The following is a 12,794-nucleotide window of genomic DNA, read 5'->3' as shown; positions in this document are numbered from 1 at the left end:
TTTAATACTAGACCAGGCTGCCCAGGGCCCCATCCAATCTGGCCTTGAACACCTCCAGGGACAGGGCATTCACAACCTCTCTGGGCAGCCTGTTCCAGCACCTCACCACTTTCTCAGTAAAGAATTTCCCCCTGACATCCACCCTAAATCTTCCCTCCCTCAACTTCAAACCATTTCCCCTTGTCCTGAAGTTATCGACCCTTCCAAAGAGTTGATTCCCCTCCTGTTTGTAGGCTCCCTTTAGGTACTGAAAGGCAGCAATGAGGTCACCCCACAGCCTTCTTTTCTCCAGGCTGAACAAACCCAGCTCCCTCAGCCTGTCTTCATAGGGGAGGTGCTCCAGTCCCCTGATCATCTTCGTGGCTCTCCTCTGGACCCTCTCCAACAGGTCCCTGTCTTTCTTGTACTGGGAAGTACAAGAAAGGTACTTTCTTGTACCTTATACTATAAGGTAAACTCAATAGGTTTTTATATGCTTACTTGAAATACACCAGAAGTATATGATAGAATGGCTTAAGACTTGGTCATAAAAAACCACAAACAAATACATTAAACAAAGCATACTTAACAGCTTGTCTGAAATAAATTTTACTTTATTAGCATACCAAAATATTTCATCTGAAGTATAGGAGGTTTTGCTGCTTTCCCTGATTTCCTGAAGAAACAAAGTTTATGCAGAAGTCTCATCATTTTTTTCCTCTTACTGATTTTTGAATCTTTCAGTAAACATCAAACAAATCCAGAGAGGGGCCAGGGTTTCAAAGACGTTGAGTTGATGTAATTGCAGGGAGAAGAATGATTGAAGAGAGGACATAAACACTGTCTTGTATTTAACTGACTACTGTGAGACATGTACCTTTAAGATTTGTTAACATAGATTCCTATGTATAAAACAACAGCTATACTGTGAAGTTCCATATTCTTACATTAAAAGAAACCCCTATTCATATTTACCAGAATATGAAATAGTTCACAGCTGCAGGCAATCCTACTGTTAGTAACACACAGTGTTTTTAGATCACAGTTAGCATTTCGTAATTTGCCAGTTGCTTTTTACTGCAGTTCTGCTCTGGTTAGAGTCAGACACATTTAATTCCAGGCAAATAAACAGGAAGAGACAAACAAAATGTAAATTAGTCAGAAATGGAAGTTATCCTGCAAATACATTTATTTCAGACACGTCACTAGACTTGATTCACCTGAGATTTTAAGAATTTTCCACTTCATTCATATTTGAGAATTCTCCATCCATATGATAATGTGTCTTCTTGAGGTCACTAAGGAATATTCATCTGTGTTAAACTACTCATATTTCTACATGCTTGTTTCTAACAGATTTTAGTTAATCCATATCTGTTGCTAGATAGAAGAGTAATTTGTTCTATGAGCAGTTCCTCTGAAACAAAAGAAACTAAATAAGAGATGGGAATGGGAATTTTTAATCTGTTTTTACACATAGTCTTAACCTTCAGATTTTTATGAGGGAAACAGCCATTTTTATTTAAGTTTAATGAAGTACTCTTCATTAACGGAAGAAAAATAGAGCGAAAAATTCCCCAAGTCTAGCAGGATGAATTCTTTTTGAATACACAGTATCACACACAAACATAACTCTGATGAAGTACAGAATAAAAGCTAGTCAGTCATCTGTGGTAATAGCTGAAGACCAAACTTTTCATCCAGTGTTCTCAGCTCTATTCAAGTTTACTGTAAACAAATTATTATGAGATTTCACTAATTCTCTAGCTTCCAGAATCAAACACTTGCAAATGTTGCCTTCTGAGACTTTCTCAGCCTCCATCTTCTTTTATTTCTGAAGATAATCTTTCTCTTCTACAAACCTCTAATGTTTCTTCTTACATTCTACCTTTTCCTCTGTGATACTTTTTTGATATGCATCAATATGCATACAACTAAGGTGAATGAATGAATGCAACTTAGCCCATCTGTAATAGAAACTGAAGTAAATGGAGAAAAATGATTCTTTAATGTAAGCACCATGACAGTGCTTGAGATGTTTATTACAAAATGTGAATAACATTTAAATGTAAATTGCAATTAGGAGACTCAAAATCACAAAGATTATGAAACATCAGCAATACTTCTGCATGCTTCAACCTTACATAGATTCACATAAAAAAGATAGGAATGGCTGTGCACAAGCACATACAGGCACACCAAGTTGTGTACACACATGCACTCTGTAAATGCTTGTGTCTGCCTTCACATACAATTACAAAGAATACAGAATTTGTGTTCAGTTCTGTGCACAACACAGATGTACACATTCTTTTGGAGAGTAAGTATTAATGTTGGAAATGATTTTAAAGCAATACATTCATATCTATCTTCCAGATGCACCATTTCAACACTGTGAAATTAGTGAGACAACTTTGGACAACTTTTTTCCAAAAATTTTGTAACACTTTCTTTGCATTTTTCTGTACCATGTATTATCATAAGCCTATGGCATTTTGTGAGACAACAGCACTGTAAAGAGACCAGAATAATAGTTCAATAATAGCCATGAAAGATGAGATATTTAATAGTAGCCATTTAATTCAAATTATGTGCTTATAATACTCTTACAATTAAACACCTGATAGAAAGAAAACATGATCTGAAACTATTAGAATAAAAAAGTAATCTGTGTATTATGACATTAAAACTGGTGTATTACTATTATTTTTTTGCACCTTCATGAAACTAGATGTCCAAGACCATAAGCAACAACACTGTCCTGAGTGCAGGAGAGAGATGACCAGTAGGAGCATGCCCAGAAGAGAACCACAAAAATGATCCAAGGGATGGAACATCTCTTCTACAAGGACAGGACGAAAGAACTACAGCTGTTCAACCTAGAGAAGAGAAGGCTCGGAGGAGAACTGAGAATAGCCTTTCAGTATCTAGAGAGGGGCTATAAGAGAGAAGGAGACAGACTTTTTAGCAGGGTCTGTTGCGACAGGACAAGGGTACATGGTTCTGAACTAAATGAAGGGAGATTTAGATTGGATATAAGGAAGAAGTTATTTACAGTAAAGGTGGTGAGGCACTGGAACAGGTTGCCCAAAGAGGCGGTGGATGCCCTGTCCTAGGAGACACTCAAGGTCAGGCTGCACGGGACTCTGAACAACCTGATGGTAGCTGCAGGTGTCCCTGTTCAATGCAGGGGAGTTGGACTACATGACCTTTAGTAGTCCCTTCCAACTCAAACAATTCTACGATTTCAGTTTTTCTGAAGGCAGACTCAGGTAATGTTTTTTCTTTTTTCTTTTTTTTTTCCTCTGTAAATAATACTGAACATAAAAATTCTCTCTTAACATCACAGAATCACAGAATCACAGAATTGTAGGGGTTGGAAGGGACCTCTAGAGATCATCGAGACCAACCCCCCTGCCAAAGCAGGTTCCCTACACCAGGTCGCACAGGTAGGCGTCCAGGTGAGACTTGAATATCTCCAGAGAAGGAGATGTTAAGACTACATGTTAAGACTATGAATTCATTTAAGTGAATAACATATAAATAAAGAAAGAGTTCCTTAGTGTCTTCAACAATGTATGCAATAATCTTGATCTTAAAGGATAAATGCAAGCTGAAAGTAGGGGATGTTAACAGGAAGCCTTTGGAAGTACAACAGTTCAAATGCTTTAGCAAGGAAAAATGAATTCACACATCACCAGCAGAATTCACTGGTATCCCTCCTCTCCACTGGATAAGTGGTAGCAGTTCAGAAATGTCACTTAGGAGAGAAATTCAGGGTTGCAAGTCATTAATTTAAACCCTTCTATTCCATTTTTATCAAAACGTAACCTTTATCTCCTGGCCAAGTACAGCAGAGATAAAACACTAATGTCAGTTATCTCAGATGTTATTGATAATGACAGTAGACTGAAAGTAATTGAAAAATTTAGTATGTATGTATAAAGTGTGTATATAGAAATAGTCCTTTTCAATTCCTTCAGCATATTCCAAACTGCAATTGCCCTCAATTATTCATTAAGATTTTTTTAATATTAACAAAAAAAATTATAAATAGCCTATTCGTATTAACAAGATTTTATATCTAAACACGAAGATGTTCCTGAAAGACACCCTTGCCTTTTTAGTTTGTAGGAACAGCTCTGTGTGCTGTTCACATCACCTTCAAACTTTGAAGGTAAGGCAAAGTCTCTGTGCTAGAAATACATTCAAACAAAGCCATTTGTCAACTTTAAAGGTCAACTATGCATCCATTTCCTAATTGGTTTTCTTTACAGAGGATCATTATTTCTTCACTAACAATATATTCATCAGCATATTCTTTACTTAGATTGCTTAGCCAAATTACTCCTAAAAAAAAATAAAAAAATTACAAAAGATAAAGCCAAAGGGAATGTCTGTCATCTCTGGTTCCCTGAAGTTCTGGAAAATATCATAACTTACTGGGAAAGCCATGCTGGTACACAAACATAATTAAGGAGGTCATAAGAATAAGGAAGTTTTCCACGATCAATATAAGTACTGCAATATTTGCAGCACAATGTCATTTTGACAGCATACATCAGTATAGGTAAAAACAGTGCAGATGTGAACGTCTGCAGTGACGTGGGCTGCCATTTGTGTGTAATCCCCCATCGACGCACAGGGAGTTCTGCAGAGATGCAGCATTTCAAATTATCTGAGGCAAAGAAGACCTCCAAATTACCTTCAACACCATTGGGAAATCAAATGATTGTTAGAAAGTAAATTAGCCCTTCCTGCTGTCCATTAAAAGTTTGGAATGATGGAATGCTACTCTTCTGTTTCATTTTGGCCTACCTCAGAGTTAAACATATAAGTATCCATAGGCACAACCGTGTACATTCTCTTCTCAGACATAGGGGATGTTCCTACCTCACAAGGGCTTCTTCATTTTTAAAGACTATTTAAATGATAGATAAATGATGAATCACATAATCATGTCAAAACAAAAAAGGTAATCATGTATAAGTATTGAAAAGGAGGTGAAAATTCAATCCTAGTTCCTTGCAGACTATAAACACAGGCAATGCATTTTGATTGAACTTTTTATTCTGCATAGTTTTGTTAATCTAGTGCAATTGTCATTGGCAATTTCAGGAGATAACAGCATAGAAAAGACAACCACACTTACTTGCCTATCTATAATCTACTATTTCTTCTCTAACTGGCCTAAATATCTTAAACAGACACGTGATGGAAAATCCTCCCACTGCAAAAAGTATCATTTATTCACCAATTTGTTTCCAAGTGTCCATTTCATCTGACCAAGAAGCGGCAAGAACAACTGTTATTCAGCAGCTGAACTTTTTGTTTAATATTTTGTTTGAAGGTTCTTCACATAATTTACGTTATTTTGTAAGAGATCACCAAATTTTTCATCTTTCAGTTTCCACCTTCAAGCACAGAAGGTGAACTTGTCAACACATTTTTTTTTTGTTATTGTTAAAACGATAAACCTCTCAGAGGTCTGATGCAACATTAGAAGCCACCTCTAAGCCCCATCTTCCCACACTAGGGCCCATTCTACATGAAATGCCACGTAACTGAAATTATAAGCTTTTTGCTTCCCATGGCAGGCAACATTTTACACTAAGCCTCACACAAGAAAAGTGGTAGTTTGGGTTAACTTACACACAAGTTTTCTACTTACAGACTGAAGGAGGAACTGTATGGGCACCTGAGTATAACATGTTTCAGCTTTTCAAACTTAAAACTAGAATAACCTTTTGTAAGCTTCAATTTTGTTTTATTTACTGCTTTTTGGAACAATATTTTTCAATTTGTCACTCCAAAGACACCAAAGTTTTAGAAACAAAAAAATAAGGCACTCAAATTTTTTTTTTTTAAATGAATTTTTTAAACTGCAGAAAAATCATTTTAAAGTCATCTTTTGGAGTATTAAATATTTTAAATTGGGAGTATTTTCAGTTCAGAACACACTTGCCATTCTGCCTACACCACTGAAGGTCTTGGAAGTGTGAACCAAAAGCTGCACACAGTGCCTGACAATGGGGCTGGAGGAATTGAGCCCACAAGGGGATGGGGCTTTCTGCCAACTGTACTCCAGCCATGGGCTGGGGGACCCTGCAGGGATGCTGGGCAGCCATACCATGTGTCACTGGGATCGGGCATGCACCTGAGATGCTGGGTTCTGCAATACACAAAATGATGTCAGTAAAAAGAAATATGAGTGAGTAAGAAGTGAGAAAGAATTGCTGAGCACTTCACACGCTCTCTAAAGCAAAACAGAACTTTAAAGAAAGAAATTAAGTCTTTGTAATTGTGCTGACAAAATGCTATGTGTAATTTGTGAAATCTGTTTCACACAGATGATGTCTAGAGCAAAGAAGTTCAAGGTACATAATTTAAACTACTTGCTTAACAACTTTCAGGAAATATTACCCGTTTCCCAATAAACTTGATATTAAGTTCTTTTATTACATTGTATTGTTAATTTAGCTATTTGCAATTAAAATTACATACTTGCAGTTCGTATTGGACTAGCTGCACAAGAGTTGCACTTGTGTAATATTATTTATTATTGTTATTAGTTTTATATGAGTTACAGTGTAAAGGCTAAAAATACGTAACTTTATGTGCCTGAATGTCCACATACTTTAAAAAGTGAAGTTGGATTAAAAAAAAATAATAGTATGAGACTACAGTAATTCTGTATGTATAGTATATAAATATGACCTTTCTAATTCATGCTACCTGACAGTCACACTGATCTTGTTCAACATGTGGCAGTGGAGCCTTAAAATATTTATTTTAATAGCTAACCTTCTAATTGCTATAAGTGACCTCAATCCAGCAAAAAAATATTTAGTTAAATAGTGACATTTAGGTGATTTAAAGTTGTTGGTTATAGTCGAACTTCTACAGGCATTAAGTTACTTCCTAGGATTGTTCCCTGAGAAAATGAGCAAAAACCTAAGAAATTTTCCATTAGTTATAATGGAAGCTACGTATCACTGGAATATAGTTGTATTCAACATGGATCAATACAAAAAAGCAAAAGCTTGATTTTTGTAGGAACCTTCAAATCATTTCACAAAATGAATTCCCATCAACAATTTCCATATATATTACAGAAAATCCTTCTGTATATTCCTTCTAGTAAAGCAACAGAGAAGTTCCAAAGGAGAAGGAAAAATGGGAAAGGATCTATTTTAAGCAAAACACTGCTATAAAACGATTCATTAGTGCACTTTTCTCAAAGTAATAAAGACCAAAAACTCAAGCCAACTTCACGCAAAAAATGCCTTTTGGAGTTAAACGACTTCTTTTTCCCACAGTTTCTGTTTCACTTGCATTGGTTTGCCTTGCATGGATAATTTGCAAAGAAAAATAAACCTTTTTCATGTGTACATGCAAAGCAAGATGAGTGAATGCAAAGATTTACTTGAATAAAAACAATAAGCACGAGATCCAGGTGGTAAAAGAAGTAACTCAAGAACACAAGGGCTACAGTGTCAATTGCACAGTGTACTTGCCCTACTCTTTCAGTTACTGTAAATTTAGGTTATTCCCTGGATACTTTATTCTTCCATTACTGTCAGAATTCCATCTGACCAAACTTTTCCCTAGCATCGCTTCCGTGTTTTCTTGAAGATAACTAACCAAATATTTATAAAAGTTGTTTACAGAAATAGAAGGTAAAGTAGGACTCTGAGAAAGCCCCACGGCAAAAAATCTCAAAAAAAGCTTTGCATCTTGCCTTGCACTTTTTCTTAAATTAAATATTTGTCAGAAAAATATCCCCGCAGTAAACCAGAATCTTTAAGAACATCCTGAATGCTTGCTTCCGCTTTGTGTCCTTGCAAAACACATGGGAAGAGTGCTGATTCCTGTAAGTACTCCAAACTGCTTTCTGGTAGCCTTACTCGTTTATCCATTCAGTACACTTTGTTTGGGATTGTGCAGCACTGACAAATAAGTTCTCCACTTTTCAAATATCAATTCTCTTTGAGAAAAATAAAGCTTAGCAAAAGATTCTGCTAAAAAGACATTCAAGTGGAAAAGGTCTGATTCCAAAAACTTCCAGACTCTCTAGAAATACAGAATGTTACAAGAAAATCACAATGTAATCATATTACACATTACACTGAGCCATGTTATAGACAGATACTCCTTATTTCTTCTAAATACTGTCATTCAGGCTACTTTAGTCTCCATACCAAAGATCTTACATGAGAACTTCTACACAGAGCATGAAAAAAGGATCCACACAGCTCTATTCTGAAGATTTTCTGAACATTCTCTTGCATAATCCTTGCTGCTTCATCCCACAATCTTTCTCAGAAGATTTATTCTCTGTAGGCCGAGGCACGTTTAAAGAAGATAAGTCAAATATACGTGAGTAGAGAGAAATTTATGATAATGACTAGTTTAACTAGCGACAGACTCATACTACCCTAGTGGGATGCAGTACTGGAATTAAATATGGAACACCTTGAGCTAGATCATGAATTCTTACAGGCAATATGCACATTTGAGTAAATGTCACAAATCAATTTGTCTGGTTTATGATAAGTGTCTGATTAACATCAAATTTATTCTTCCTCGTTGTATTTCTTCCTCACCTTCTATCTCCCATAGTATCTCATATAACATCTGAAAACTATGCAAACTCATGAAAACATATTTTAGTATCAATTCTTAAGGCCCTTTACAGGCATCATTCTTAATCTTTTAAAGAATTTGTGGGAATTCGTTGCATGAATGCATTTATCTTCACAGTTTTCTAGGGAGAACCTTAGCTCTGTCTCTGTTTTTTTGTATGTAAAGACTGTCACAGAGTAAGCCTCACTGGAAGTTATTAGGAGACCATGGAGCAGATCTCTATTCCTTCAGATCTCTAAAATGCAACAAAAGTTTAATCATTTTATTCTTTTTTGATTAGGTACAGATACAGGCAAAAACATAATGCTTGACAGCTGAGTGTTACTTGGGTAACAGCCATTTCAAAGACAGAAAAGAACACAAACAGCTAATCACACTATTTACACAATAGCTGAAAGATCCAAAACACAAACTCTAAAAGCAGATGAACTAACAGTTATTGGCTTCCAGCTCCTTAATAACTGAGACAAAGGAACTTTCCAAGAGCTCAGGAAAGGGAACCTAGTTGCCCATGCCTTAGGAATGAGGATGTGTAGGCAAAGCAGCAGCTTCAAATATTGCAGGGCTACGGTCCTGACTTCTCTTTGCAGCACTGGCATAAACAGCAGTAACCAATGTGGATTTCAGGGATTCTTCCCAGGCAAGTTCACTGCCTCTGGCACTCTACTGCTGTGGGCAACTTTACCTATGTCTGTAAATACGTCTCTATGATTACAACCAGCAGAACATTAAATTTATATACATTTATGTGCATTCATAAGCATGCAAACATAGAATGCATATCTGAAAATAATCAGCCGAAGGGTGCATACTTCTCCAGTAAGATTTCACTGATCAATACAATGACCGTTTATTTTCCTTGTTATCTTCATTTTTGTATGCAATTCAATTTATTTGTTGCTCTTTGCCTATGCTACATGTCTGTGGAACTGAGAAATGAAAGCTGGTAGCTGCAACAGGAAATCCAATTCAGTAAGAAATTCATGTGTAAGATCACAAGAAACTGCTGCAAAATATAACTCTGTTCACTGCAAAAGAAAAGCAGAAAGGAGGCTTGAACAAGAAACTCAAAGCCACGGCTGCTGAAGATTTTCTCCTCATTCTTTTTGCCCAATATCCACAAATGCTTTGTAAGCTTCTCACAGTCCAACTTCTCAAAGACCTTTAGAAATTGATCTGGAATTCCCTATCTGTCAGTGGCTTTGCTACCTCAGATTGGAATTAGTTTTAAGTACTTTACAATTTTTTAATTTTTTAAGCATTACTAGTAGCTAGCTGCCTGAAAGTCTGCAACATCCATCTGTATGGTCATTGTTTTCCCCTTTTCTTCATTACTGCCTTTCTCCATAGCCAACAAACACCGAGCCTTTCTTTTCACTTACCTTGTCAACATTAAAGTGTGCTAAAAACACAATTGCTATGGGTGAAGTGGAATTAATGCTTCTGCTTACAGTTGCATAAAAGTATGTTAAAAAAATACTGTATTTTCAAAAGAAACAACCACTTGTTTAAATTGTATTAAAATTTCTGAAGCAATATAACAAACTCCAAAGTTCTGACTGTGTCATTTTTCAAAAAATTATTTTATTGACAACTATATTTTCTGCAAATCTGCAAAGATTTCCTTATGTTTCAAATTTCTAAAAGAGAACTGAGGGAAATATTACAAACGTAGTATTGCACTATTTAAACAAAGCCTTGTAGTTTTAAAAGGCATATCTGATTTACTAGGTTCCAAACTAACGTTACCAAAAATCTAAGTGACTGAGGAGATAAAATGAGAAATTTCATAATAAAATCTATAATTTAAATTATTTTTGTTCTGTTAAATTTGTAAAATACACTCTGTAAAATGAAACTGGTACACTGAGAGTTAACCATTTAAATACATTCAAGACCATATTGACATAGTCTAAAATGACTGAAATTTCAATGGGAGCTATACATGTAAATCCAAGAAGATATGACTTCATATGAGATGGTAATAATGGATTTCAAAATATCACCCTTTCTAGATTGAAAAAAATTAGAACTGCCGTAGAACTGAATATGCTAAAGAGATAGACAAAACAGGCAAATTATGCTTTCCTTGCTTAAGATGAGAGCGCAGACAAGCACTTTATACAAAATCTCATTTTTCTCAAGCTATTTAAAAAAAAAAATTACAGGATTATTCATAAGGGAATCTACTTACAGATGCTGTCACTTGAGAGGCACTCTCAAATTCATCAATATCTTCCATAAGTGTTTCAACCCCAGGTACCTGAGCTGTTCCAATGAGGTAGAAAAGAAATAAATTGCATTAAATAACCGTTACTCACTTTGAAAATAGAATACTTATAAATTAACTGCTGGGAAGATAAATGCAGCTACCATAAAAGCAACGCTTTCTAGTTACACTTGAATGGATATTAATTTATGACTAATTTTAAGTTATAAGCTTAATACAATGAGGAACAGTGTCTCTAACATGAATAGAGTGACAAGCAAGCCTCATTTATCTGCTTGCAGTTTTATAGGTTATCTGTTATTTTTACTGCTAAAACGAAATATTATTTGTCTGCACAATGGAGTAGTAGATTTTCAGGTTCCAATTGCTTTAGGCAATGTTTAAAGGCCACGCAGGCAGTAATTTTTGCCCATACTGTCACATTTGTTAAACAACAACATTTGGTGAGAAATTCAGAAGGCCTCTGACACACATGTAAAGTCTTAAAAGACAATTCATGTACCTAGGCCAGAGAAAGCAATGTCTAAGCGACATGCTGTGCAGTTTCACTGCCTCCTAACCTTATAGGCACTTAGATGCTGTTTGTAAGCTATGTAAAAAACAAGATGCCCTGATCTTCCCTGCGTTCTGCTGTTATTCAGACACTTAGCAGGGAGATCCTCGTGTTTCCAGAGTGCCCGGATGTTTGAAACATCTCAGACTATACTTACTATAAAAACAGCTGCACTGAAGCACAGCAACTATGGTTACCACATTCACTGCAAATGCAAATGAAAGTGGGGGAAAAAGAGATGATGATGCAGTGAGGAGAAGTGTTCAGAAAACTGATCAAGAACTGGGAGATGAAGCCACATTTTTTGCCACTGCCATACCTGGTTCACATCCCCCATATTTTTACCCTTATTAATTTTTTATCCTAGTCATGCAGTTCCAACTGGAATAGCACTATATATGTTTGATAGAGCCCTATTTCTGTTTGAACTTCTCAAATTTCAAACTTTTCCATCCAAATGCCTGTTTTCAACTTTCTACTTTACTGGCACTTTAATGCAAAGCAAACTGTGGAAGCTACATATCCTACTATTTTCAAACATATCAGGTTGAAACTGGAGCTGGCTTACTACAAATAATAGAAATTTATGGCTGCTGTTTGATAGGGAATTAAGCACTGATGTGAAAATTACTTAACAGAATTTATTTAGCAAACTAATTACGTATCATAGCACAATCTGTAGATCTAATATAATAAGAAATACCACATGCATACTGTGGCATAGCACTGCATAAACCATCATTATCAGTCCTAATATGTTGTTCCAGGAAAAGCCACAAAAAAAAGCCAAGTCTTTGCTCACACCTCAGAAATATGTGGTGTTGCATACTGCTCATGCCACAAACAGCTTTTTCTTTTTCAGATTAATTGGGCAGTTTAAAAAGTTTAAAGATCAATGCTTTTCATTCCCTAGCATTCAGAGCTCACTCCCTCATTAGGTATTTTAAGCCTTCTACAAGAATGCACTCACTGCAAAGATCTTTGCAATAATTTCATTTTTTTCCTGCCTTGTACAGTGGCTCGTACTTAAAGTGTATATGGCACTTGCCAGCAAAAGAGACTGAAACCAGTGAAACAAGATCCCACTGTACTTAGAGGCACGCAGGATTAAATGAACACATGCTTTTAGTGATACCATTTCTTCATATCTAAGTTCAAAAAACCACACATTAGTATATGACCTGTACAGTTCCCCCACCTTGAAAGCAGTATGGAGACTGTCAGGCACAGATTTGTACTGGATCCATCCAATTGCAATATCTATCTGTACAGAACAAGAAGATTTATAGGAAGACTGAACCATGAGACAAACTCAGGAGGCTTGGTATCTACAGGGGAAGTTTACAGTGCACTAATCAAAATCAGGAACATAACTATTAAATTCTT

General features: G+C 35.9%; 1 protein-coding gene across 8 annotated transcripts in view; it reads right to left on the bottom strand.

Annotated features, from left to right (window-relative positions):
* The window catches only part of C3H8orf34 (chromosome 3 C8orf34 homolog), a 284,853-nt gene that overhangs the window by 145,416 nt on the left and 126,643 nt on the right, over positions 1 to 12,794 (bottom strand). For all 8 annotated transcript variants that reach the window (XR_014882562.1, XR_014882563.1, XM_085221230.1 and 5 more), the window contains one exon: positions 10,820 to 10,893. Coding sequence is in view for 6 of the 8 variants with exons in the window: in XM_085221230.1 (XP_085077356.1) it covers positions 10,820 to 10,893 (74 nt within the window). In the remaining 2 variants the exon portion in view is untranslated. The remainder of the gene's footprint in view (positions 1 to 10,819; positions 10,894 to 12,794) is intronic.

This window comes from Meleagris gallopavo, chromosome 3 (assembly GCF_905368555.1).
Source record: "Meleagris gallopavo chromosome 3, MGAL_WU_HG_1.1, whole genome shotgun sequence".
Classification (NCBI taxonomy): Eukaryota; Metazoa; Chordata; class Aves; order Galliformes; family Phasianidae; genus Meleagris; species Meleagris gallopavo.
Note: the sequence above shows the minus strand (reverse complement) of the source record. Positions and strands in the feature narration are given on the sequence as shown.